This window comes from Piliocolobus tephrosceles, chromosome 19 (genome assembly GCF_002776525.5).
Source record: "Piliocolobus tephrosceles isolate RC106 chromosome 19, ASM277652v3, whole genome shotgun sequence".
Lineage (NCBI taxonomy): Eukaryota > Metazoa > Chordata > Mammalia > Primates > Cercopithecidae > Piliocolobus > Piliocolobus tephrosceles.
In genome coordinates, this window is record NC_045452.1 from 35,357,427 (window position 1) to 35,383,751 (window position 26,325).

At 52.2% G+C, this 26,325-nt stretch overlaps 1 protein-coding gene and 1 non-coding gene across 2 annotated transcripts in view; one reads left to right on the forward strand and one right to left on the reverse strand.

The window, feature by feature from the left end:
* The first annotated feature begins 5,719 nt into the window (after positions 1–5,719).
* LOC111527350 lies at positions 5,720–5,822 on the forward strand. Its single transcript, XR_002726635.1, has one exon. It is a non-coding gene; the product is annotated as a U6 spliceosomal RNA (small nuclear RNA).
* Positions 5,823–14,435: 8,613 nt separating this feature from the next.
* AGPAT3 (1-acylglycerol-3-phosphate O-acyltransferase 3) overlaps positions 14,436–26,325 on the reverse strand; it is an 18,876-nt gene continuing 6,986 nt past the window's right edge. The window contains exons 4-6 of the mRNA XM_026447435.1: positions 23,327–23,402; positions 20,350–20,548; positions 14,436–19,252 (exon numbers count right to left, since the gene is read on the reverse strand). Coding sequence (XP_026303220.1) covers positions 19,164–19,252; positions 20,350–20,548; positions 23,327–23,402 — 364 coding nt within the window. The 3' untranslated portion in view covers positions 14,436–19,163. The remainder of the gene's footprint in view (positions 19,253–20,349; positions 20,549–23,326; positions 23,403–26,325) is intronic.

The following is a 26,325-nucleotide window of genomic DNA, read 5'->3' on the forward strand; positions in this document are numbered from 1 at the left end:
GCCCTGGTCTAGGAACACAAGGTGCACACTTCCTACTTCCCACCTCCCACCCCCACCCCCCCCTCCCCTACACACACACCCCGTGAGCTAAACTGCTGCAGCTCAGAGCCATTTGAGACCGGAGCCGCCTCTGCAGTGCACCTGCTGTGTGTGCCAGAAGCCACTGCCCCTCTCCAGCCCTGGGGCTCCATCTCCATTCCACCACGCCTGCACCGCGGGCTGAATGTCACAACCCCAGCTCTGTGGAGCCTGGGCCAAGGCTCGGCGGTGACTCTGCTCCTACACAGAAGAGAAACCAGCTCCCGTCGCTCTCTCTTCCAGCTGGAGGAACAATCTGGCAAACGCACCCAGGACGAACCCACCCTTGGGCCAGCCAGACTGCTGCATGCCCTCCCTCAAGCAGGAGAGGCCCCTGAGCTTCTGAGCAACCTGACACACTCCTGGGCCAGTGGAGAGGCTATGTGCCCTGGCCCAAGTCCTGGGTGCCCCAGCCCCTACAGATAAGCCCCTGGCCTGCCCAACAGCTCTGTGCCCACAACAAAGGCCTGAGAAACAGCTGAGGGCCGCCCCGGCAGACATATCCCCAGGCTGACTGAGGAGCTGCGCGCGCATGTCCCAGGCCAAGAAACAGCCCCACAGGCTGCCTCCAGCACACATGTCCCCAGACCAGCCAATCAGCGTTGCCCTCTCATCCCAGGCCTGAGAAGCAGCCGTGTGGACCACCCCCAGAAAAAACACACTAGTGCCAGCCAAGAAGCTCTGCACTGACATCCTAGGCCTGAGAAACAGCCCCGTGAGTGGCCCCCAGAAGACACACACCTAGGCCAGGCCACTGAGAAGCTGTGTAACCACATCCTGGACCTAAGAACCAGCCCCATGGTTCCCCTCTGGCAAATGCACCCCCTGCCCCAGGCTGGCCAGACAGCTGTGTGCCTGAGTCCCGGGCCTGGGAAACAGCTCCACCAACCACTGCTGGCAGGCATGCCCCCAGGCCAGCTGAGCAACTGTGTGCACAGGCTCCCAGCCAGTGTAACAGTCCCACAGCCACTACCCCAGCCCCAAGTTGGTTAACCCCTGATGCACACACGTACCCAAGACCTGAGAAATGGTCCAGCAATGGCAAAGCCATGACACTGCCTCCACCACGTCTCTTAGCCTAGGCCACTGAGACACTCACCAGTATCATTAGCCTGGATTACAGTTGAAGAAACTACGTGGAGACTACATTGTGTTCACCTAGAACCAAGGCGAATGTACCCCCACCATAGTGACACCCCAAAACCCATTCATAGAAATTAGTCTTTCCCTATGAAACCTACTCCATAAAACCGGAAGAGGCGAGTTTTGTACCAGATGCATAGAAATCAATGCAGGGACACATCAAACATGAAAAAGCAAGAAAAAATTAGCCCGGTTAATTTTTTTTAGTAGAGACGGGGTTTCACCGTGTTCACCAGGATGGTCTCGATCTCCTGACCTTATGATCCACCTGCCTTGGCCTCCCAAAGTGCTGGGATTACAGGTGTGAGCCACTGTGCTAGGCTCCTTGCCGTTGAGTTCTTTTAGTTCCATATAAATAAATATGTATGTGTCTGTGTGTGTGTGTGTGTATATATATATTTTTTGAGACAGAACCTCACTCTGTCACCCAGGCTGGAGGGCACCAATGCCATCTCGGCTCACTGCAACCTCCACCTCCTGGGTTCAAAGGAACACAGGTAATTCTCCAGTATCAGAGTCCAGTCATAAAGAAATATATGAAATGCTGGAAAAAGAATTCAAAATAATAAGCTTAAGGAAACTCTGTGAGACACAAGAGAATATACATAGGCAATTCAACAAAATATGGAAAATAGTTCATGCTCTGAATAAGAAATGCAATGAAGATATAGATATCATAAAAAGAACCAAACAGGCCGGGCGCGGTGGCTCAAGCCTGTAATCCCAGCACTTTGGGAGGCTGAGACGGGCGGATCACGAGGTCAGGAGTTCGAGACCATCCTGGCTAACATGGTGAAACCCGTCTCTACTAAAAAATACAAAAAAACTAGCTGGGCGAGGTGGCGGGCGCCTGTAGTCCCAGCTACTCGGGAGGCTGAGGCAGGAGAATGACGTAAACCTGGGAGGCGGAGCTTGCAGTGAGCAGAGATCCGGCCACTGCACTCCAGCCTGAGCGACAGAGCGAGACTCCGTCTCAAAAAAAAAAAAAAAACAAAAAAGAACCAAACAGAAATCTTACAACTGAAGAATTCAATGAATGAAATTTAAAAAACAATTGAGAGCTCTGACAATAAGCTAGAACAAGCAAAAGAAAGAATTTCTGATCTTGAAGATAGACCATTTGAAATAACACAGGCAGGGCTGGGCACAGTGGCTCACGCCTGTAATCCCAGCACTTTGGGAGGCCAAGGCAGGCGGATCACGAGGTCAGGAGATCGAGACCATCCTGGTGAACACGGTGAAACCCCGTCTCTACTAAAAATACAAAAAAATTAGCTGGGTGTGGTGGCGGGTGCCTGTAGTCCCAGCTTCTAGGGAGGCTGAAGCAGGAGAATGGCATGAACCTGGGAGGCGGCAGAGTTTGCAGTGAGCCAAGATCGCGCCACTGCACTCCGGCCTGGGCAACAGAGCGAGACTCTGTCTCAAAAAAAAAAAAAAAAGAAATAATACAGGCAGATCAAAAAAACAAAATAAACCCTACGGAGTTTATGGGACACCATTAAATGAACAAATATTTGCATAATGGGCATTCTAAAAGGTGAAGAGAAGGGAAAATATTTAGAAAACATATTTAATAAAATAAAGTTGAAAACTCCCCAAGTCTTGGGAGAGAGATGGACATTCAGGTCCAAGAAGCTGGAAAAAAAAAAATCCCAAATAGATTAATACTAAAAAGACTTTTTTTTAGCCAGGTTTGGTGGTTTTGAGACAGAGTCTCCCAGTCTGTGACCCAGGCTGGAGTGCAGTGGCATGATCTCGGCTCTCTGCAACCTCCGCCTCTCGGGTTCCTGCCATTCTCTTTCCTCAGTCTCCTGAGTAGCTGGGACTACAGGCGCCCGCCACCACACCTGGCTAATTTTTTGTCTTTTTAGTAGAGACGGGGTTTTGCTGTGTTAGCCAGAATGGTCTCCATCTCCTGACCTCGGAATCTGCCTGCCTCGGCCTCCCAAAGTGCTGGGATTACAGGCATGAGCCACCGCTCCCGGCCCTAAAACAGATTCTTTCTGAGGCACATTACAGTAAGAGTGTCAAAAGTCAAAGACAAAGAATTATAAGAGTAGCAAGAGAAAAGCAGCAAGTCACATATAAGGGAACTCCCCCTTAAACTAACAACACATTTCTTAGCAGAAACCTTACAGGCCAGGAAAGAATGGGATGATATGCTGAAAGTACTAAAAGAAAAAGAAAACTGTCGGCTAAGAAAATGTACTTAGCAAAATAATTCTTCAGAAATGAAGGAGAAATAAAATATTTCACAGACAAGCACAAACTAAGAAAAGTCATCACCACTAGACCAGCCTTAACAAGAAATGCTCAAGATCTTACATCTGGAAGTGAAAAAAATGACAACTGTTGTGAAAATATGAAACTATTAAAGTCACTGGTAGAAAGGATAAAGAAAAAGAAATAGAAACTTATCTCACAGAAAACCAGCCAATCACAAAGATAAACAAAAAGAGAGGAAGTAAAGAATAAAGGATATAGAAAATAATCCGAAAACATCAAAAACATGATAGGAGTAAATCCTTACCTATCAATAATAACCCTAAATGTAAATGGATTAAATTCCCCCATTTGAAAGATATAGACTGGCTGAATGTATTTGCTCATTTATTCATTCATTCATTCATTCATTCATTCATTCATTCATTCATTCATTAAGATAGGATCTCACTCTTTCACCCAAGCTGGAGTGCAATGGCATGATCACGGCTCACTGCACCCTCAACCTCCCAGGCCCAAGTGATGCTCCCTCCTCAGCCTCCCAATTAGCTGTGATCACAGGCATGCACCACCACACCTAGCTAATTTCTTAAGTGTTTTTGTAGAGATGGGGTCTCTTAGCTAATTTCTTAAGTGTTTTTGTAGACATGGGGTGTCCCTGTGTTGTGCAAGCTGGTCTTGAACTCCTGAGCACAAGCAATCATCCCTCCTCAGCCCCCCAAAGGGCTGGAATTACAGGCATGAACCACTGCACCTGGCATGAATGGATTTTTAAAAAGACCCAACTATACACTGCCTACAAGAAACTCATCTCGCATGTAAAGAAACATAGAGGCGGCCGGGCGCGGTGGCTCAAGCCTGTAATCCCAGCACTTTGGGAGGCCGAGACGGGCGGATCACAAGGTCAGGAGATCGAGACCATCCTGGCGAACACAGCGAAACCCCGTCTCTACTAAAAATACAAAAAACTAGCGGGGCGAGGTGGCGGGCGCCTGTAGTCCCAGCTACTTGGGAGGCTGAGGCAGGAGAATGGCAGGAACCCGGGAGGCGGAGCTTGCAGTAAGCTGAGATCCGGCCACTGCACTCCAGCCTGGGCGACAGAGCAAGACCCCGCCTCAAAAAAAAAAAAAGAAAGAAACATAGAGGCTGAAAGTGAAGGGACGGAAAAAAATATTCCACAAAAACGGAAACCAAAAGTGAGCAGGAGTAACTGTACTTATATTAGACAAAACAGACTTCAAGTAAAAAGCTGTAAAAAGAGACAAAGACTCTGTATAATAATAAGGGGGTTAATTTGGCAAGGGAATATAACACTTAGATATGCACCCAACACCAGGGTACTCAGATATATAAAGCAAATATTATTAATATATCTAAAGGGAGAGATAGACCCCAATAGAATAATAGTTGGACTTCAACACCCCTCTTTCAGCATTAAAAAGATAATCTAGATAGAAGATTAACAAAGAAATACTGGAATGAAACTACACCATAGACGAAATGGACCTGACAGAACTTTACAGAACATTTCACTCAACAGCTGAAAAATACATTCTTGTCATGAGCACATGGAACATTCTCCAGGATTGACAATATGTTAAGACACAAAACATATCTCTGCAATGTTTTAAAAATCAAAATCATACCAGGTATCTTATCTGACCACAGTGCAACAAAACTAGAAAGCAATAACAAGAGGAACATTTGAAACTCTACAAATACATGGAAATTAAACAACATGCTCCTAAATGACCAGTGGATGAAGGAAGAGATTAAGAATGCAAAGTAAAAATTCCATACTCACTTTGGCAACACAGATGCTGTTGCAGGCCGAAAGACTGAGGGTCATGATCAGCTCAGTATACCACTGGAGGCTATGTGCGTAAACAGCAAACTGTTCTCATAAAAGCAAAATGTTGGTAAACTGGTGAACTGACAAACTGCTTCTGCCACCCCCCAAGGAATTACTGAGGGTAGGCACGACCCAGGCGCAGGTGTTTCTTGTGATTAGCTACAGGACACAGCTGAAGCCAGTTCGTAGTAATAGGCACCTGTGATCAATTAAGCAGCTGACCAATCGTGACTTCCTCCTCCCTGCTGATGCTACCTGATAAATACGAACAGCTGTGGAAGCTCAGGGGCTGCCCTTGCTCACCGGAAGCTGGGAGTGCTCATCTTCTTCCCCGGGCCCCTTCCTTTCAAGTAGTTACTTTTGTTTTAAGTTTTCATTTCTGCATATTGGTCCCCTTCGTTCAGTCCAGTCCCTTAGTAACCGTGGCAAACCACGGCAACATACCAAAGTTGAAATGATACAGAGAAGATTAGCATGACCCCTGCACAAGGGTGATGTGCAAACTCGTGAAGTGATCCATATTTTTAAAAATGAAAAAAGTTTTAAAAATGTTAAATTCCTTGAAACAAATGAAAATAGAAACAAAATGTGCCAAAACCTATGGGACACAGTAGAAGCATTAAGAGGTAAGTTAGGGCTGGGTGCAGTGGCTTACACCTGTAATACCAGCACTTTGGGAGGCCGAAGTGGGCGGATCACAAGGTCAGGAGATCGAGACCGTCCTGGTTAACATGGTGTAAACCCCGTCTGTACTAAAATTACAAAAAATTAGCCGGGCATGGTGGCGGGTGCCTGTAATACCAGCTACTCGGGAGGCTGAGGCAGGAGAATGGTGTGAACCCAGGAGGCAGAGCTTGCAGTGAGCCGAGATTGCACCACTGCCCTCCAGCCTGGGTGACAAAAGGAGACTCCGTCTCTAAAAAAAAAAAAAAACAAAAGAGGTAAGTTAATAAATGCCTACATCAAAAAACTGGAAATCTGCTGACTGTGGGTGGCTCACGCCTATAATCCCAACATTTTAGGAGGCCGAGGCGAGTGGATCACTTGAGGTCAGGAGGGAGCACTTACTGGGTTTTGAGGATGGCACACGAGGGTGGCACGCCCAGCTTACTGTCTCCACACCTTAACTTGGGCTGGGGGCTGCTCCTTGCTGCCCAGGGGTCTCTACCCACGTGAATCCTGTGGCCTACGTGACAATCTGCTTTTACCCCAGGCACTCACATTCCTTCCACCCATCAAAGTCAAGATCAAGTTCTGAGCTCAGCCGCAAAGCCCTGTGAACGAACGGCAGTTCTCAAAGCACCCAGCTGTCCCACGCCAGGATCTGGTGCCACTGGGATGTGGCTCTCTGTGCCCCTGCCCTGGTTATTTCCACTTGACTCTGAACTAGCTGGACGGCTTGGGCATGGTCAGCGTCGTCAGTCTGGTCCCCGGCTTCCTCATCTTGTAGCGTGTGGGCTGCTGTTGGGAGTTTCGAAGATCACTCACAGTTATCTACGTTGTCCTGGGACGCAGCAGTCAGAGAGCACTGTGTGGCTTTGTCTCTGTTCCTTTTTATTATTGTTGTTGTTCTTATTTTAAGACAGGGTTTCACTCCATTGTCTGGGCTGGGGTGCAGTGGCACATTTTTGGCTCACTGCAGCCTTGAACTCCTGGGCTCAAGCAATCCTCGCACTTCATCCTCCTGAGTAGCTGGGACTACAGGTATGCACAACCATGCCAGGTTTTTTTTTTTTTTTTTTTTTTTTTTTGAGACAGAGTTTCGCTCTTGTTGCCCAGGCTGAAGTGCAGTGGTGGGATCTCGGCTCACCGCAACCTCTGCCTCCCGGGTTCAAGTGATTCTTCTGCCTCAGCCTGCCAAGTAGCTGGGATTACAGGCATGTGCCACCACGCCCAGCTAATTTTGTATTTTTAGTAGAGACAGGGTTTCTCCATGTTGGTCAGCTGGTCTTGAACTCCCAATCTCAGGTAATCCACCTGCCTCAGCCTCCCAAAGTGCTGGGATTACAGGCTTGAGCCACAGCACCCGGCCTAATTTTTTTATTTTTGTAGAGACAGGGTTTCACCATGTTGTCCAGGCTGTTCTTGAACTCCTGGCCTCAGGAGATCCTCCTGCCTCAGCCTCCAAAAGTGCTGGGATTACAGGTGTGAGCCACTGTGCCCAGTCCCTCTGCTCCTTTCTTAGTGGTTGCTGCAGAAAGGGAGGGACAAGCTCCCATCCAAGGTCTCCTCGTGAACCGCTGTCCAGGCCTTCATTCTCCGGCCCCCACTGTGGGCTTCCGGCCCAGGTGCCCTGGAGACCCCCAGGGCAGGGCGGTGGTTTTTCCCCACACCCCAGGCTGTGCTTACGGCCCAGTGAGCTGTCGGATGGGAGCCCGGCTCCTTTCCCTCAGCCTTCTGGGGAGCTCTTGGTTTGCGTTTCATTTTCTGACGAGGAGGCTGAGAAATGACCTCAGAGTCAGGATTTTCCCCCAGGTCTGACTCTGCAGCCTGCAGGTCCCACCTGCACGGGTGGGAGAGATGGAAGAGCCACCTCGGGGGCTGTGGACGGGCCCACCCTGAAGAGGGAAAAGGCCTCGGACCCGAAGATGGAGTGAGATTGCTTCCTTCCCCCACGGAGGACAAAGCCTCTGGTGGACATCCCTTCCTGCTCCCTTCGTGTGCTGGTGGGTGGGGAGGCGCCACGGCGAGGCTCTGTGGCCTGATAGGTGCTGGGCACACAGGACCAGAAACCGCTGGCCACCTCCCCACGCCCCCCTTCCCACAGCCCCAGGGAGCCCAGCTGTCTCGGAGGGGATGGGAGGCCTGACTGACAGCTGTGGCCGTTTTCTGAAGAAGGCGCTGCCTTTGACCTCAGACCAGTCTCCAGCGCAGGCTGGGTCTGGGAGGGGACATGCAGGAGGAATGGCCCAGGCGGCTCACAGCAGGTTCCCTCCTTCCTCTCGGGAATCTCCTGGGGGGACCTTCAGGATGACCTATTTCTACATGATTGTGCCCTGAGGACAGAGTCCTCTCATGCCAAGGACAAGGGAAGGGTTATTTCAGGGCAACTGGCCCCAAAATCTAAGCAGAAACAGAGTTTAGGATAATAACAGTGAGTTTCCGTCACAGAGGGCAGGGAATGTGAAGGCCACCCCCCAGCCCCACCCCGGGTTATGCTCACCGGGGTGCAGCTCCACCGTCAGCAGACCTTAGAGGCACCGGGAATCCACACTGCGGGGCCAGGAAGGCACGCTTCTCCTCCATGCGTGGTCACCGCTGAGACCCCCTGGAAACCTGCCCGGGAACACGTCAGGCTTTGTTCTCTGACCGGTCAGTGCCCAGGCCTCTGCGGCCATCTGCTGACCTAGCGTCACTGTGGCCACTTCTGCTCCAGGAAGCATTCCTCCCTTGCTCCGAGGACGCTGGAGATGTTCACGGCTGTCCTGGAGAAAGCGGTCAGCGGGGGCAAGGCAGGTACAGACCCCACACCCTCAGAGGCAGGCCGTGGCAGGGCCCGTGGTGACACAGTAGGGACAATGAAGTCCAAAGGGAGTGGCATGCCCCAGAGAGATGGGCACCAGCATCGTCATGCCCGCCCCCCTGGCCCCCAGAGACCCCACGCCTCCCCTCTAGATCTTTCACTCGCAAAGCAGGGGTGCAGGCTGTCTCCACCCTTATTTTCTGGTTGGGAGCAGCAGAAAAGGGTTTGAGCAGGAGACATGGCATAGACCGTTCACAGCTGCCCTGCTCTCTTCAGCCATCCAAGGCTGCATCCTGCGATTGCACAAGTTCTGCCGTGAAGCCACTGGAGGTGTCAGCCACCTTCCTGTTTGTTCTGGGGAGAGGGCAGATCCAATGGCTTTGGGCCAGCCTGAGGGGGTCAGGTTTCTTACAAAGTCCTAGGCAGGTGGAACAGACCATGTAATCACAGCTGTGTGAGTTGGAATTTTGGGGGCGGAAAGTGATGCATTTAAAAGCTGCTTGAGCCAGGCACGGTGACCACGCCTGTAATCCCAACACTTTGGGAGGCCAAGGCGGGTGGATCACCTCAGGGGTCAGGAGTTCGAGACCAGCCTGGCCAACATGATGAAACCCTGTTTAGTAGAGATTTTATTTAATCTCTACTAAAAACAAAAAAACTACCTGGGCATGGTGGTGCGTGCCTGTGATTCTAGCTACTTGGGAGGCTGAGGCAGAAGAATCGCTTGAACCCAAGAGGTGGAGGTTGCAGGGAGCCGAGATCATGGCACTGCACTCCAGCCTGGGAGACAGAGTGAGACTCTGTCTGCTTGAGGGGAAATTATGCTCTAGAATTCCTTCTGGTCCTGATGGGTGACTGAGAATTGCAGAGAAGCTGAAGGGAAGCCATAGGGACAGGTGTACACCCCCTTCCCAGACACACTGCAAGGCCCACCCAGCTCTGCAGGAGCCCAGGACAGACAAGACGTGGGTCCTTCTAGGTCCTCTGACCTCTGGTGTAGGTCAGGGCTTCAAGTCCCTCCATGACAAGTGGCATATGGGAGCCGAACCCCACGCTCATGATGTCTGTTCCCTGGATGTCCTTAGATCTTGCAGGGGTTTTGCAAACAGGCTGGACATACTCGTCTAGAGCCGACTCTCCCCTGCCCTATCTCCAATCCCAGTTTCAGATCATTTAGCATTTGCTTGTCTCCAAGGACCTCCCCTGCCGCTGCGCACACTCCCTGGCTCCAAGTGCCCGGGAAGCTCCACCAGCCCTCGCTCTGCACGCCACAAGCCGAGCCTGGCCAAGGCCTGTGGGTGTCCCAGGCATCCCGGGTGCAGAATCCACTGCCTGCTGCGTGGGCAGGGGAGCACAAGCTGGCACAGCCCTGGGGCTTGCTCCCCTGGCACAGAGCAGCTCGTCTGCTTACGCACCCTGCCCTGCCTGACAATGCTTCCGGAAGCCAGCTCGAGGTCTTTGTGGGCCCCACACATGAAAACCAGGCTGGGTCCCGGGTCCCTCCCACCACATGCAGACTCCCCCTGGGAGAGCTCTGCAGCTGCCGTGTTCCCCGCCTCCCGCCTCTCCGGCCAGCTCTGAACACCTTGGACTTGTCCGCCTTTGCCCATCTGCTTTTCTGGCAACACGGGTCCCATCCCACTTCCTGGAGACACGTGCTGCTCCTGTGGGTCTAATGACCTCCCACTGGTCTGAGGAGCTGCAGCCAGAGGCTTTGGGTGTGTTGCTCTGGTGGGCACAAGGCCTGCTGAGGTCAGTCAGGAGCCCACCCTCCTCGTGTGCCCTGACGGAGGGAGATGACGTCAGTCCACGTGCCCTGTGCTATCAACTTTGCACAAGAGCAGCATTATCACAGCAGTGTGAAGGGACACGGGGTGGGGCACGCACCTCAGAGGTGCTGAGGGATGAACTGCACCCGCACCCGCACCCGCAAGGGAGGCTCCGTCCAGCAAGAAGGGGTGTTTTTGTGTTTTGTGAAAATCTGAGACAGAATTTCACTGCGTTGCCCAGGCTGGAGTGCAGTGGCACAATCTTGGCTCACTGCAGCCTCAGCCTTCTGGGCTCAAGTGATCCTGCCATCTCAGCCTCTCAAGTAGATGGGACTACAGGTACACGCCACCACACCTGGCTGATTTTTTGTTTGTTTTTGAGACAGGATCTGGCTCTGTCACCCAGGTTGAAGTGCAGTGGCACAATCTTGGCTCACTGCAAATTCCACCCCCTGAGTTCAAGTAATCCTCCCACCTCAGTCTCCCAAGTAGCTGGGACCATAGGCACGCACCATTATGCCTGGTTAGTTTATAGACATATAATATTTAATTTTTATTTATTTATTTTTGAGATGGTGTATCATTCTGAGGTCCAGGCTGGAGTGCAGTCTCAACTTACTGCAACCTCCACCTCCCAGGTTCAAGCGATTCTCCTGCCTCAGCTTCCTGAGTAGCTAGAATTACAGGCTCCTGCCACCATGCCTGGCTAATTTTTGTACTTTGAGTAGAGATGGGGCGGGGGGGTCTCACCATGTTGCCCAAGTTGGTCTCGAACTCCTGAGCTCAAGTGATCCTCCCACCTCCGCCTCCCAAAGTGCTGGGATTACAGGCGTGAGCCACTGTGCCCTACCAAAATATATATATTTTTTAATTGGCCGGGCACCATGGCTCAAGCCTGTAATCCCAGCACTTTGGGAGGCCGAGGCGGGCAGATCACGAGGTCAGGAGATCGAGGCCATCCTGGCTAACACAGTGAAACCCTGTCTCTACTAAAAATACAAAAAATTAGCCGGGCATGGTGGCGTGCACCTGTAGTCCCAGCTGCTCAGGAGGCTGAGGCGGGAGAATGGCGGGAACCCGGGAGGCGGAGCTTGCAGTGAGCCGAGATCACGCCACTGCACTCCAGCCTGGGTGACAGAGGGAGACCCTGTCTCAAAAAAAAAAAAATTTGAACTCCTAGGTTAAAGTGATCCTCCTGCCTTGGCCTCCCAAAGTGCTGGGATTACAGGTGTGAACCACCGCGCCCAGACACAAAGGGTTTAAGAAGTGACAGGAAAAGATGAATCATGGGGAGGAGGAGCCCCTTGGGGCTCATGAAAGGTTCCAAGGGGAGAGGAAGCAAAGGCTACTGCCACAGCCCCTCCCCTCCAGGCTGGCACAGGCAGGGCCCAGGACAGACGCAGGCCAGGGGTGCCCTCAGGTCTGCCAGGACAGCAGCCATTTGCTCAGCACCTGTCACAGCCTAAGCTCAGGATGTATGCTGATCGTCCCGACGACTGTGCCCATCTTACAGGCGAGAACACGGAAGGGCATGGAGGCTAAGAACCTTCTTGGCCTGGGCCACACAGGTCCTAAGGAGTGAGTTTTGGGTTTTCATCTAGAGGCCTCCAGGCCCCCAAATCCAAGCCTCCCCCTGTAATACACTGTCCCACGGAAACACACTTCTGCCCATCTGTGATCAACAGAATGGGCCGATTGAGACAGTAGAGGCATGCTGGGATCTAGCTGGGTTTAAGCAGAGGCTGCGCCAGCAGCTGTGAAGTGAGCTCTCACATGTGATGGGCGTTTGGACGGCATGACCTTGCTGGCATTTCCCATCCCTGGATCCTAAGACTTTGGAGTGGCTCCACCTGGCAAGTGCTGGGAGGCTGGGACCGACTGCAGAGCAGCAGCTGAAGCCGCCCGGAGCCCTCTGTGGCCTTGTCCTCTGGTGCCTGCCCCTGTGACTGGGCTTGTCCCTCCCCCAGGGGTTCAACAGCAGGGCAAGCACCTGCTGGTGTACCTGCACGTGTGTGTGTGTGTGTGCATGTGTGTGTGCACGTGCACCCTCAGAGGCCTCCTGGTCACATGTGGGATGATCGAGACTCATGTCCAGAGTACCTGTGGTTGGACTTGTTCCTGCCCAGCCCAGGTGCAGGCTGCCTGCAGCAGAAGAGCTCACATCCAACAGCAAAGCAAAGCTCGGGCCACATTGCCAACTTACTAAGACTTCACAGAACTGTTTGATTTCTTCATCAGGTTCCTTAGCCCTGGGGGGCACTTTCTTCAAGAGGGGTTTTCTCTCCATGAACCCTGCTGCTGTGTGAGCCACCTGGACAATTCCGGGTTCTCAGGCATCATGCTCAGAAGAGACATGAAGAGGGCCGGGTGCGGTGGCTCACACGTGTAATCCCAGCACTTGGGGAGGCCGAGGCAGGCAGATCACCTGAGGTCGGGAGTTCGAGGCCAGCCTGACCAACATGGAGAAACCTTGTCTCTACTAAAAATACATAATTAGCCGGGCCTGGTGGTGGTGGGTGCCTGTAATCCCAGCTACTCGGGAGGCTGAGGCAGCAGAATCGCTTGAACCCGGGAGGCGGAGGTTGTGGTGAGCCAAGATCACACCATTGCACTCCACAGCCTGGGTGACAGAGCGAAACTCCATCTCAAAAACAAACAAACAAACAAAAAAGAAGAGACATGAAGAGGATGATTCCCCAAGCCCACTTCCTAACACTGCCCCTTACTCTTCAGGTGCGCCCGTGTGTGTGCTGGGATGTGCGTACATGTGTGCATGTGTACGGCTATGAATGTCCCCACACACACGGTGTGTGCATATGCATGTATACACACTCACGTCCCAGAATGTCAGGTGGCAGGGGCTGACTCCTACATACTGAGCTTCTGGGTGAAGCGGAGGTGGGATCTGGGCCAATAAAGGCAGGCAACGGGCCTCACGGTTAACCTTGGCCCCTCTCCTGGGTGAGCCGGACGCCTGTGATGCTCAGGGTGATGAAGTCCGCAGGGGTCTGCATGGCTGCCCCCCAATGCCCCTGAGCACTTGTGTTGAAACAGGCGAAGTGGGGTTCAGGCAAGTCAGTCCCTCTTGTTAGAAGGCCAGGCCTGACCTGCCCACGACATCCCCATACCAAGTGGCACCAGGCACTTCGCTTTCATCTCCCAAGAAAACAACAGATCGTCATGCAAAATTCTGTGTGCTCTGAATTCAGGATATATTTTTAAAAAATAAATGGCATCTGGACGCAGGACTTTGAGCCAGGCCTTCCCAGCTTCTCAGGAACTGGGCTAAGCACCAGCACGGACCGGTCACCCTCACCGATGCCATCGGGGAAGGAGGCAGCCCCGGAGAAGACAGCATGTCACCAAGGTTGCCAGGGCCGTTCCCAGGAGCACGTGGACACCCAGACTCTTCAGCTTAGCTTATTTTTAGAAGACACGAAACGAGAACCTGGAATATCTTTTGGTTCTAACGAGAGTTTTTGTTTTGCTTTTTAATAAAGAAAAGAAAGAGGTTCTTTGGTTTTCTCCACAGACGAATCTGTTTTTACAAAAAAAAAAAAAAAAAAAAAAAAAAATTGTTTTGGATGTGTACGTGCCACTTAGGAAAACCCTTTCCTGGACATCATCGGATCATTTTGCGTATTTTGTGGACTGCCTGATCTTCCCCTGCGTTTTTGCCAGGTGACCTCTCTCCTTTTCAATTTTCCCTTCCAGAAAGCAACTCGTAGGGAATGGAGGGCCTTGAAAAGTGCCGTCGGCAGGATGGCCTCCAAGGAAACAGAGCCCGTGGGAGTGGGCTGCGCAGGTGGGTGGCCCCATGGGACAGGAGTGCCTGGTGGCCCTGGTTTCCCCTTGGAGACATCTATGCAGACTGGAAACAAAGAAACAGAAGGAGGCACGGAGTCGCTTTCTCTTATATTGTGGTTTTTTATCCCTCTCTTTCACAGCAGCAAATTGAATAAACAGATGCCCGCAGCATTTCACCAGTACACAAGAGCTACTCGCGCTTGGGCAGGCGCACACCTGCCTGTGTACACAGGTCCTCGCACAGCACGGCAAACGCAGCCAGGCCTTCAGGACACAGGCCTTTGAAGAGTAAGTTAGCAGCCCTCACCCCAACAAGCTTCTAAGGACCAAAAATACCTCTATCCTCCACTACATAAAGCTTGTGAGTAGCAAAACTTGTAAAAATGAAGCGTACAAAAGGAAACATCCATATAATACATTTGCACCCTGTATACAATGGGTCCCTTTGAAACTGGCCAACAGTCAGCGATGGCAGATTTTCAATTATAGAAAAAGAAGCCAGTGGCTGTCATGTGCACTCAGGTCAATGGTTTGTGTGAGTTTTCCAGAGAGATTTTCATTTACAGTTACAGTACTTGCTGGCGATCTTGGTGATTAAGAAGCCAGTTGAATTTCCTGGCATTTAGGCAAGTAACATTTGATTGTCACAACGTACAATTCTGAGACAATAAATACAAGTAGATCAGATGCATTTCTTCATTGTATCAAGTAACTCCAGTTTAATTTAATACAATTTAGTGCATTTCAGTATCTCATTCACAGTTCGACTTCTGTCCAAATACTTGTGCAACAAAAAGTTAAGAAATGGAAAAGAACTCCAGGTGACATTGTCATTACACAGCTTCAAATTCTAAGACAACTCAATGATCTTTGAAACGCGTCCGCTGCTGTTGCCTGGGCCGACTACACCGATGTTTCTGGTAACTTCCTGGGCTCCCTACAGTGTTCCTGTCATTCTGTTTCCCGAGCACTTTGTAAGAATGCCACCATTATCCCTGAATTAACAAGCAGCGAGTGTTCATGATAAAACTTAATTCATGTGTCCACCCCACTCGAGCAGATCAGTGTGACATCTACGCAAAAACCGTTTTTGCATCCTGGCCCCGAAAGGCAGGAATACGGAGCTGGATGTCTGCATCCCCCGGGTCGGCCCCATGGCAGGGGTATGCGGCAGAGCCAGGACGGAGTCAGGGGTGTGGCCGGCCCCATCCCCCTGCCCGGGCCCGAGAGGGCTTGCCTTTGGTTTGGGGACTAGTTCAGTAGAGAAAGGGGCAGGCACACGGCCGGGGACGTGCTGTTTCCAGAAAGAAGGCAGGTAGGCGTTTCGGGCTGGCCGTTTGAACCCTGAGCCTAGGTGCAGTGCAGAAGGGGTTAGAAGCACGGCGCGCTGTGGCGCGCTAGTGTTGTACGCCGGGGCTACATGCAGCGAGCCTCAGGCCAGAGGCCTGCAGCGGGAGTCTACGCCGGGGGTTAACAAGTCAGGTGAAAATCTGCAGGGCTGGAGAGATTATACTCGGCTTGTTGTATAAGTGTCTCAGATAGAGACAAAGCATGCAGAAAGTTACTTATTCTTCACCCCAAATCTGACCCCAATCGGTAGTCACAACAGGCGTGGACAGGCCGGCAACAGCTACTGAATCGCACGTGAGTGCCACACACGGCTGGGTCCAACCACTGCTTTTCCTTGAGGTCAGTGTCAATGCTCAGCAATACCTTCACAGCGTGAGGAAAGATTCTCAGGCCGTGGTGCACGAAAGGGAGTCAGGGGACAGACGAGGCAGAGAGACTCAAAATTCATCGAAAGGACCTTTTTTTTTTTTTTTAACAAGAAAGTGCTGCTTACATTGTTGTTTTGTGTATTCAGTGATTTGTTCGGCCCTCATCTCTTCCACCGGGCTCTGCGCTTCCTGAGGACAGGGACCTGAAAGCACCTCACACAGGGTGTGCGTCTGGCACACTGTCACCAGTACCGGACAACCAGTGTCTCACCCGGGGAAGATGATGGAGACAGCAATGGCATCCTTGGGAAGATGGGCAGGAGACCCCTGACACCTGGGCCTAAGCTGAGAGTCAGGCCAGCGGCGTCCCCAGGAGACCACAGCCCGGGCTGGGAGCTTGGCCTGCCAGACGCCCACGGGTGGGCCTGGGTCCTCTCGGCCGGAAGCCTCCAGTGGGGAGCCTGGCTCCGGGTGGGCAACAGGAGCTCCAGGCCAGCAACGCCCTTCCTGTCCTCAGCCTGGCTCGAGGACCAGGTGCGGAGGGCATCAGTGATGACAGGCCCAGCATCTGCCTCACCCCGACAGCGGCCAGCACAGACTGTGGGCTACCGAGTTGCTTCAGCCTTAACACTCAGCCTGAATTTGGACATAACATTAACTGAATTCAGCTCAGAAGTAGAGTGTAAAGGAAAAAGAAAAAAAAAGACTACTCGGGGATTTATGAATTTAATTTAAAAATGGAAAGGAGCTCTCCTCCCCTTTTCCTTCTGAAGTAGATGAAAAGCGAAATCCACCCTCCTCCAAAAAAAAAAAAAAAAAAAAAAAAAAAACCCAAACATTCATGGTGTAGTTTTTATTGCTCTTAAAGGCTTGGTGTTGAGAAGCACAAGCTAAGCTGTGAGATGGGAAGGAAACCAGATGAGGTGTGACCCCTGGGCCTGGGCCTCCATCTCCACTCTAACCTAGGGGCTGCCCAGCTCCGCCATGACTCAGTGCAGAATTTATACATTATATATTACTTTCAAAGGGAGGGAACTCCTATGGGAAACAATAACTATTAATTAAATCATCAAAGATCTAAATTTGCATTTTCCAGGTCACATATGCACATGGTCGTGCCCCTCAGCTTTTCTCCTTTAAGATTCTGCGGGTGTTAGTGAGTCAGTGGATGGCGTGATCTAAACACACACGGAGACAGATGAGCAGCGTGCAGCGTGAGGAAGGTGCAGGAGAATCTCCGGGGTGCTCGGCCAGGGGAGTGCACGCCCTGCTCACAGCACAGCTGCCCGAGTGGGCAGGTGGAGGGATGAGATTTCAGATGGAGGGAAGCACATTTCCAAAGCAACAGTGTCTGCAAGCGTGTCTCGTCTGGTTTCCTTGGTCTGCCCCTTCACCCCCGTGAGGAGCCGTGCTCTGAGCAGGTGTGCGCAGCTGGCATCCCGCACACGCCCCGAGAGCACAGCCCCCACAGACCCGGGGCCCGGCAGTGCCTCTGTCATGCAGAACGCTGCCATCCCCATCCCGTCTCCCCAGGACACTTAGGCCTGGTGCCTAACTATGTTCTCGGTTCACTTTTCTTCATGCCTCTTTTCTCCATTTGTTTTCCCCCAGAAAACTCAACCTACCTCTGTTCAGAATGCTGGTTACCACATATCAGAGATAACATCCATTTTTTGTTTCTTCCCTTGCGAAAAAGATGAGGGGGGTGTGACTTAGAACAAGCAAATTGAAAGCCAAATGCAGGTGGGCTGATGGTACCGCAACCGAGTTGAGCTTTCTACCACGGCCACTGCCCCAGGGGCTCCACCCGGCCACGCCGGGGGAGTGGACATGCTGTAGGGAGAAGCATCCCTCACTCGGCGTGGGCCAGGGGCTCGCTGCGAGGCCGAGGGAGCCAGCACGTCCAGCCGAGCGCTGCCCTCTGCTCTGCCTGGACTCTCAGAGACGTCCAGGAGGCAGGGAGCTGGGCGCTCAGGGGTGGCCGGGCCACAGTGAGGCCATCCAGGATGGGGGCAGGTCCTCCCCAAGGACACAGTGCGAGGCTGGGGGGTGGGGGTCCCACCTCTAGTTTCCAGCAGGAAGTTAAAAACCACCAGATCAACCAGTAAAAATAAAATCTCTAGAAGCCAATGAGCTCAGCGTTAACAGTCTCCAACTACCTTTAAAAACAGAGGGTTGACGGTGCCCTCGCTTCTTCCGAAGCATCCTAGAGTTCCTCCCACAGGCTGCCCTGTCCTCCCTCCTTGGCTCCTGATCTGTGGGATGGGGCGGCGCGCGGTAGCCCCGAGGGTCCTCCCTCCCCAGCACCCAGCGTGGAGGGATCAGGGTCTGACAGCCATGACAGGGACAGAGGAGCTTTAGGTGCATGGAGAACTCTGCATTTCACGGAGTTCTCGGGGTCCATCCACTTTAAAAACAGACGTACGTATTTATACACAGGGTCAAATAGGAGCTAGGGCAGACAGGGCGCTGGAAAGGAAGGGGGGCGTTCGCCCTCAGCCAGCCCCAGGACAGGGCAGACTGAGGGCTCCGACTTCGAGGAATCGACCTGATGTTCGTGCCGGTGTGCTTATCGCTACGGGCGCTCTCCACGGGGCCCCCACTGGGAGCCAAGGTGCTGAGCCAGGCGAGCTCCCCGGGGGACGGCACCCGGCCGTCCACTCCCAGGAGGACAGCAGAAATTCATTATGAGACAGTTTCTGGGGGGGCGGGAGGTGCAGAAGAGGTGAAGGGCCAGGTTAAGTTCCCAAAATAACTGATTAAAAAACAAAAAATTTGATCTACGTTTAAGGAGAGAAAGCAGCCAAAGGCTCCCTCATGGAAGCGGAGTTCTGGGGAGAGGGCGTCCGCGGGAGGCCTCTCCGCCCGGATCCACCTCCCACGGGTGCGCTCGGAGATGCTGGGACCCTGCGCCGTGGGAGGCTGAAGACTTCATCTGGCAGGCCTTCTGAATTCTTCACTCTTGGCTCAAGTTTTGTTAATATTAGTCACCAGTTAATAAGAAAAATAGTTTCTAATTGTCTTTTCCTCCACTCTGTGTGTTGCTCTGGTTTTAATTGAGTTAACCGGATACCACCGTCAGGCCACATGTGTTCAGTCACAGCCATTAATTATTCCTTTTTCTTAAACTCTTGGTTTCCGTAGCTGGAGCCTTTTTCTATCTCAGTTACTCCTATCAGTCTGCGAACTCCAAAGGAAGCTTTCGAGACAGGAGAGAGAGAGGGAAGAGGTGAGTCGGATGACTTTGCCTTTTTGCTGTAAAACGTGTTACGGGGTCTTCCTTCCTCTGCCCCAGACCCTCTCCCTCTGCCCCACACCCAGTGGCGTCTGCTGTCAGAGAGTCGGTGAGGCCTGCGGGGAAAGAGCCCTCAGGCCATGGCCTGCTCAGGCAGGGGTCGGGGCACATCTTCTGACCGGCTGGGTCCGAGGCAGGTGGACACGTGGACCTCACCCTGCCTGCCCCTCTGGGTCTTTGGCTGGTGGGAGTAGAAGGGCTTCAGGGCATTCTAACAGCTCGGCCTTGCAAACCCAACAGGTGGCAGAAGTGGACAAGCAGGACTCTCAGATGTAACCAGGTCACATCCTGTCCTCTGTGCCTGACCTCAAGTCATCATGCAGTCCAATGGGAGAGGCTGATGGCAGTCACTGCTCTGGGGATCCCTCCCCCCAAGGCTCCTGGCAGGGGAAAGGTGGGAGCAGGGGAGGAGGTGACCCAGGGGCCGGGCCCGGGGAGTCGGCTCACGGGGCGATGCACACGGACTGCGTCTCCGTGGACGGAGACCCCTCGATTACGGGGAGTGGGTGGGCTCCCGAGTTCACTACAAAGACAGGCTGGGTGTGTGCTGGACTCCAGGCTAGCTGACAAGCTGTGGTGGGCTCAGCATTGTGCTTGGGGTGGTTACACAGTGGGGAAGTCGCTGGGGTCAACGGGGAGGAGCTGAATGATGATGTCCTGCTTAAACCTCCTGAATGGCCATCCCAGCCTGACCCCCTAGGAGCCCAAAAGCAGAGAGGGGGACTGGGGACCCTCTCGTCAGCATCCTCAAGGGCACCGGCCAGTGGGGCTGCAGTGGGGATGGCGCTAGGGTGGCGGCCGTTCGGCTCTCTGAGGCGACCCTCAGCTCGCAAGAATTCAGGCTCTGAGGCCTGCAGGCCGTGGGGATCCTGGCTCCAGGGTCCATAACAGCCAGGCCCCCGCCTCCCATGGCCACTGTGATGAGTCACCGGGTCCCGGACCCTGTGGCCAATACTGTGAGGCCCGTCAGAGTGTGACCCGTTAGCAACAGTGTCCATTACCTGCTCCCACAAACCCCAAGAACGTCAGGATCAGGAGAGGTGATCCGCTGGCAAAGACGCCCAAGACAAAACTGAAGAGGGGAGACAGGAGAATGGTGGCCCAGGACAGGAAGTTCAGGAGGGTCCACGGCCTCCGGGCAGGCTTAAACTGCTCCCCTGGAAACATACCCTGCTGATTATACATCTCCTGGAGCGCGTCCTGAAAGAGTCCACAGAGAAAGGAAGCGTGAGGTTTTTTACAAGCTATTATTTCACTGCAGGAGAAAACCGTTGGCAATGAAAAACGACTCAACCTAAAAAAGGCGCCACATCACTTAAGAGGACAAATCACAGACGCTGCAGGTGGGAGGCAAAGCTGGCTTTACGTGTTTGGAGAATCTCTGATAGCGTGCGTCAAGAGCTCGCAAGCATATCAACCCTTTGATTGAGGAAGTTGCCCAGGAGAATATTCGGTCAAGAAAGCAACGTTGTGAGTACCAGAGTCTGCCTGCCCGGCACAGCCCAGGCCACCCACCACATCCCACACCTCGCACGAGGCAGAGTCCGTGGGGATGGCAGGTGTGGCCTGTGTGTCCTGTGGTCTGGACGCAAATCCCCGCATCCCGCAATCTCAGCTGCACGGCCCACGAAAAGTTCCTTAACCTCCCGTAACTCGGTTTCCTGGCCTGGAAAAGGAGGCTAACGAAGAGCTGGGAGGAGAGAGGAGCCCGGCCAGGGCCACCTGCAGGAGGGTCTAGCCCTGGTGGACATCACCATGCCTGATAGAGCAGACACTCTGCAGCCACTGCCCATGGCCGGGGCAGCCTGTGGGACTCTAGGATGCTTGGGAAGTAGTGAAGGGGACCATCAACCCTCTGTTTTTTTTTTTTTGAGACGGAGTCTCACTCTGTTGCCAGGCTGGAGTGTAGTGGTGCGATCTCGGCTCACTGCAACCTCTGCCTCCCAGGTTCAAGTGATTCTCCCACCTCAGCCTCCTGAGTAGCTGGGATTACAGGTGCGCACCACCACGCCTGGCTAATTTTTGTATTTTTAGTGGAGACAGGGTTTCACCATGTTGGCCAGGCTTGTCTCGAACTCCTGACCTCGTGATCCACCCACTTCTGCCTCCCAAAGCGCTGGGATTACAGGTGTGAGCCACCGCACCTGGCAGACCCTCTCTCTTTTAAAGGTGGTTGGAGACTGTTAACACTGAGCTCACTGGCTTCAAGAGATTTTATTTTTACTAGCTGATCTCTTCACGGTTCTCAGCTTCCTGCTGGAAACTGGGGTTGGGGTGCCCCCTGGCAGCCACACACTGTGTCTGTGCGGAGGCAGGTGTCATCGTGTCCTGGCCACCCCTGAGCACCCAGCTCCCTGCTTCTGGAATGTCTCCGGGTGTCCCGGCACACACCTTCTGGCTGTGTGCTTCCTGAGCTATGTTGTTTGTATAAATTCAAAGCTCAAGCCTGTCGGAGGGCAGGCCTGTAATGATGAATTCCCAGGGCAGACTTTCTTGAGCCCAACAAGAGAAAGGCAAGTTTCAAGGCCATTTCTCTGTGCTGGGAGGTGATTTTCCTTTTCAGCTGAACCTTTCTGAGGGCCCGATTCTCAGAGCGTCCCAGCATCACGTTGGGTTTTTGGTTCGAACGTCCTGCCCTGAATGAGGGGAAATCTTTATCTTCCGTCTCCATGTAGGCATCACAGCTCGAGACTTCAGGGGATGGGGCAGGCAGAAAGCACCAGCCGGACATGGCGCTGCTGGCCCCCAGGCCCAGGGCCCCGTTTCAGCCCCACATCCCTTTTCAGTCCCAGGAGATTTCCCTTCTTTTCTTTTTCCTTTTTTTTTTTTTTTGAGACAGAGTCTCCCTCTGTTGACTAGGCTGGAGTGCAATGGGACAATCCTGGCTCCTGCGACCTCCGCCTCCCGGGTTCAAGCGATTCTCCTGCCTCAGCCTCTCAAGTAACTGGGATTAGAGGCATGCGCCTCCATGCCTGGCTAATTTGGTGTTTTTAGTGGAGACAGGGTTTCACCATGTTGGTCAGACTGGTCTTGAACTCCTGACCTCAGGTGATCTGCCTGCCTCGGCCTCCCAAAGTGCTGTGATTACAGGCGTGAGCTATAGCGCCCGGCCGATTTCCCTTACTTTGAGAGCCCATCAATGCATTTACAATGTTTTTTTACATCCTGGGAGGATTTCCTGGTTATATCCTCTCCCACAGGGCCAACAGTGGAAAGCGAATGCCCCACGCATTTGTGTGTATAAAACAAAGGGAAAGTTGGGCTGAGCAAGCTGTGGGGGAGAGAAGTAAGGACTGAGTGTGGTTTTCAAAATAATCTTCTAACATCCCTAATTTGTTTCTATTGCACAAGGAGTCTAGTGACCATCTATGTTTGTTACATACCTGTAATTTCTATATAAGAAAATGAAACAAATGTGACCAAATGTTACCAGCCCTAGTTACACAGGCATCATGTTACCCTTCATTCTTGTCTGTAGTTTGTTAATTTCTCAAACATTAAGAAAAGGGGCCCAGGGGTGGTGGCTCATGCCTGTAATCCCAGTACTTTGGGAGGCTGAGGCGGAAAGACTGCTTGAGCCCAAGAGTTCAGTACCAACCTGGAAACATAGTGGGACCTCATTTCTACAAAAAGAAATTGTTTGAATCATTAGCTGAACATGGTGGCTCGCACCTGTAGCTCCAGCTACCCAGGAGGCTGAGGCAGGAGAATCGCTTGAGCCCAGGAGGTCAAGGCAGCAGTGAGCCAGGATTGCACCACTGCACTCCAGCCTGGGTGACAAAGTGAGACCCTGTCTCAGAAAAAAAAAAAAAACCAGAAAGAAGAAGAAGAAATCAAAGAAGGATCAGGAGTATTTGGGACCTGGGTGGCACTCCCGTCTCCCAAGGAGTTCCCACATGTCACCTGCCTGCTCGCCAGCGCCCCTTCCACAGCCTCTTCAGGAGACCAGGACCCTGAGCGAGAGCAGAGCCTGCTTACCTTCTCCTGGTACAGTTTATGAAGCCACTGAGCTGCCTCCTTTTCATCCAGCGGGATCTCTTCCAGAGGAAATCTCCTGTTTTATGAAGAAGATTCAAGGTAGGGTGAATCATCACGAGCTCACACTAAAAAGAGGGCACAGGAGAACATGGCATGCGCCGGGGTGGCCTGTGGGCCCCACTCATTCTATCACATCCCACAATTTTTTTTTTTTTAAATGAAGTCTTGCTCTGTCGCCAGGCTGGAGTGCAGTGGCGCGATCTCTACTCACTGCAACCTCTGCCTCCCGGGTTCAAGTGATTCTCCTGCCTCAGCCTCCCGAGCAGCTGGGACTACAGCCATGTGCCACCCCGCCCAGCTAACTTTTTTTTTTTGAGACAGAGTCTCGCTCTGTCGCCCAGGCTGGAGTGCAGTGGCCGGATCCCAGCTCACTGCAAGCTCCGCCTCCCGGGTTCACGCCATTCTCCTGCCTCAGCCTCCCGAGTAGCTGGGACTACAGGCACCCGCCACGTCGCCTAGCTAGTTTTTTGTATTTTTTTAGTAGAGACGGGGTTTCACCATGTTGACCAGGGTGGTCTCGATCTCTTCACCTCGTGATCCACCCGCCTGGGCCTTCCAAAGTGTTGGGATTACAGGCGTGAGCCACCGTGCCTGCCCTCTCATTCTCAATTTCTAAAAATAAACATCAAATGAGCCTCTCTTCAGGCATTCGCCTGAGTACACAGTCAGCCTGGCATGGCGGCGAGAGGCCACAAGCTGGCCTTCTGTGCAGCGATGGCGGCAGCATTAACCCCAGGGTGCCTGTGAGTGATTTAACTGGGCAGGCCACACCGCTGGTCCCATGAGAAGGGCGGTCACGTGTGAGCTTCTCAGAGTTCTGGTCTTTCGTGGTATGTTCAGTCTTTGGAGTCAGTCATGACTGAGAGTGTCTTTCTTAAGGCAAAGAAGATTATTTCACAAACGAAATCCACTTGCTTCAAATATGAAAAGTATTAAAAATGTAGACACTTTAATCTCAATTAAGAAATAGCTGATTTCAGTTTGGATGCTAATTTATTTACATACCTAATCTACCAAGTGGATTAGCAGCCCACAAGCTGACATGTCTACTTGGTAAGATAAGCAGGGTCATTACCTGACAAATCTAATTGGAAAATTTTAAATAAGTAACATGTCACAGCTCTTATTTTGAAAGTCAGTTGGAATTTGAGTAAGTAGATCGGGTAAGCCACTCACATATGATATATTAAAATCTTTTAAAATTGAATAAGAACACCAAGTTCGCCAGCTAGGATTACAGCAGTGATTCTTTTTTTTTTTTTTTTTTGAGACGGAGTCTCGCTGTGTCGCCCAGGCTGGAGCTCACTGCAAGTTCCGCCTCCCGGGTTTACGCCATTTTCCTGCCTCAGCCTCCAGAGTAGCTGGGACTACAGGCGCCCGCCACCTCGCCCGGCTAGTTTTTTGTATTTTTTAGTAGACACGGGGTTTCACTGTGTTAGCCAGGATGGTCTCGATCTCCTGACCTCGTGATCTGCCCGTCTTGGCCTCCCAAAGTGCTGGGATTACAGGCGTGAGCCACCACGCCCGGCCTACAGCAATGATTCTAAGGAAACAGTGATACTGTATGTACGGGAGCCGGGACTTAGGGGCTGCCACGTCCACAGCACCCGTCACTGAGTCACACAGCAAGACTTTAGGTAGGCGTGACCTGTTTTCACTGGTGCCCAGTTCTCCCTTCCCTCTGGGCAGTTAAGAAAAACACACATCCGAACAAGTTGGCTACTATTCAAAACAGGCTATCCAGGCTATTGATTTATATAAACAGGCTGTTTATATGAATTAAGCAATAAAATTTAAAACACACTGATATGAGAACACAATGTGGCTCGTGTATCTGAAGAGTCGAGTTTTCTTAGAACATGAATGTGCTCTTTCATTCAAAACAATTCTGACAGTTATAAGAAATTCAGAAAATCTTGCCTTATAGTCAAACTGATTAAAATTAAATTCATTTTCGGCCGGGCGCGGTGGCTCACTCCTGTAATCCCAGCACTTTGGGAGGCCGAGGCAGGCAGATAACGAGGTCAGGAATTCAAAACTAGCCTGACCAACATGGTGAAACCCCATCTCTACTAAGACTACAAAAAGTAGTCAGACGAGGTGGAATGCGCCTGTAATCCCAGCTCCTTGAGCAGCTGAGGCAGGAGAACTGTTTGGACCAGGAGGCGGAGGTTGCAGTAGACGAAATTCTACCACTGCACTCCAGCCTGGGTGACAGAGCGAGGCTCCACCTAAAAAAACAAAACAAAACAAAAAAAAACACAACATTTTCTATATAAAATTTTATTGAAAATTAACTTTACATTAACAAAAATAAAATGTGGTTTTCTCTTTAAAAAAAAAAAAAAAAAGGAAAAGAAAAACACATATCCCTGCCTCCCACAAGTCGCTTCCGTAAGGGAGCATCTTAGCGGGTGCCCGATGCTGCCTCTTCCCTGCGGCGGCTGCCGGAGAGTCACCTTGCTAAGGAAGGGCGGCCCGACGCCATCACGCGGGGACAGCTGGGCTGCCCTGAGCACTGTCTGGGCTTATCGTGGGCCTTTATGAAGGAGAAGCAAATCGCTGCGTTGTAAGCCCAAAAAATAAATAAATAAAAATAAAAAGACAAACAGGCAGGAACCTGCCGTCCACAGGCAACCGCAGTGCCTCCCAGTGCCCAGGAGGGGGCGACGGCGCACCTCAGAGCGGGAAAGACGCGGCTCCAGCTGCGGGGCCCACCCGCGAGGGTTCCACAGCCGGGCAGGTCTCCACGCTCGAGGGGCACGCGCCTCACACTTCAGTCTAGAAACCGAGGAACCCGAAGCTTCGGTGTATGGGGATTCCACCTATGCATCCTCAGCCCATCAGACGTGAAAGCTGAGTCTCTTTACAACACAAGCACACGCCAGCACTCGCCACACGCCAGCACCCGCCACACACCACCCCTCAACACACACCAC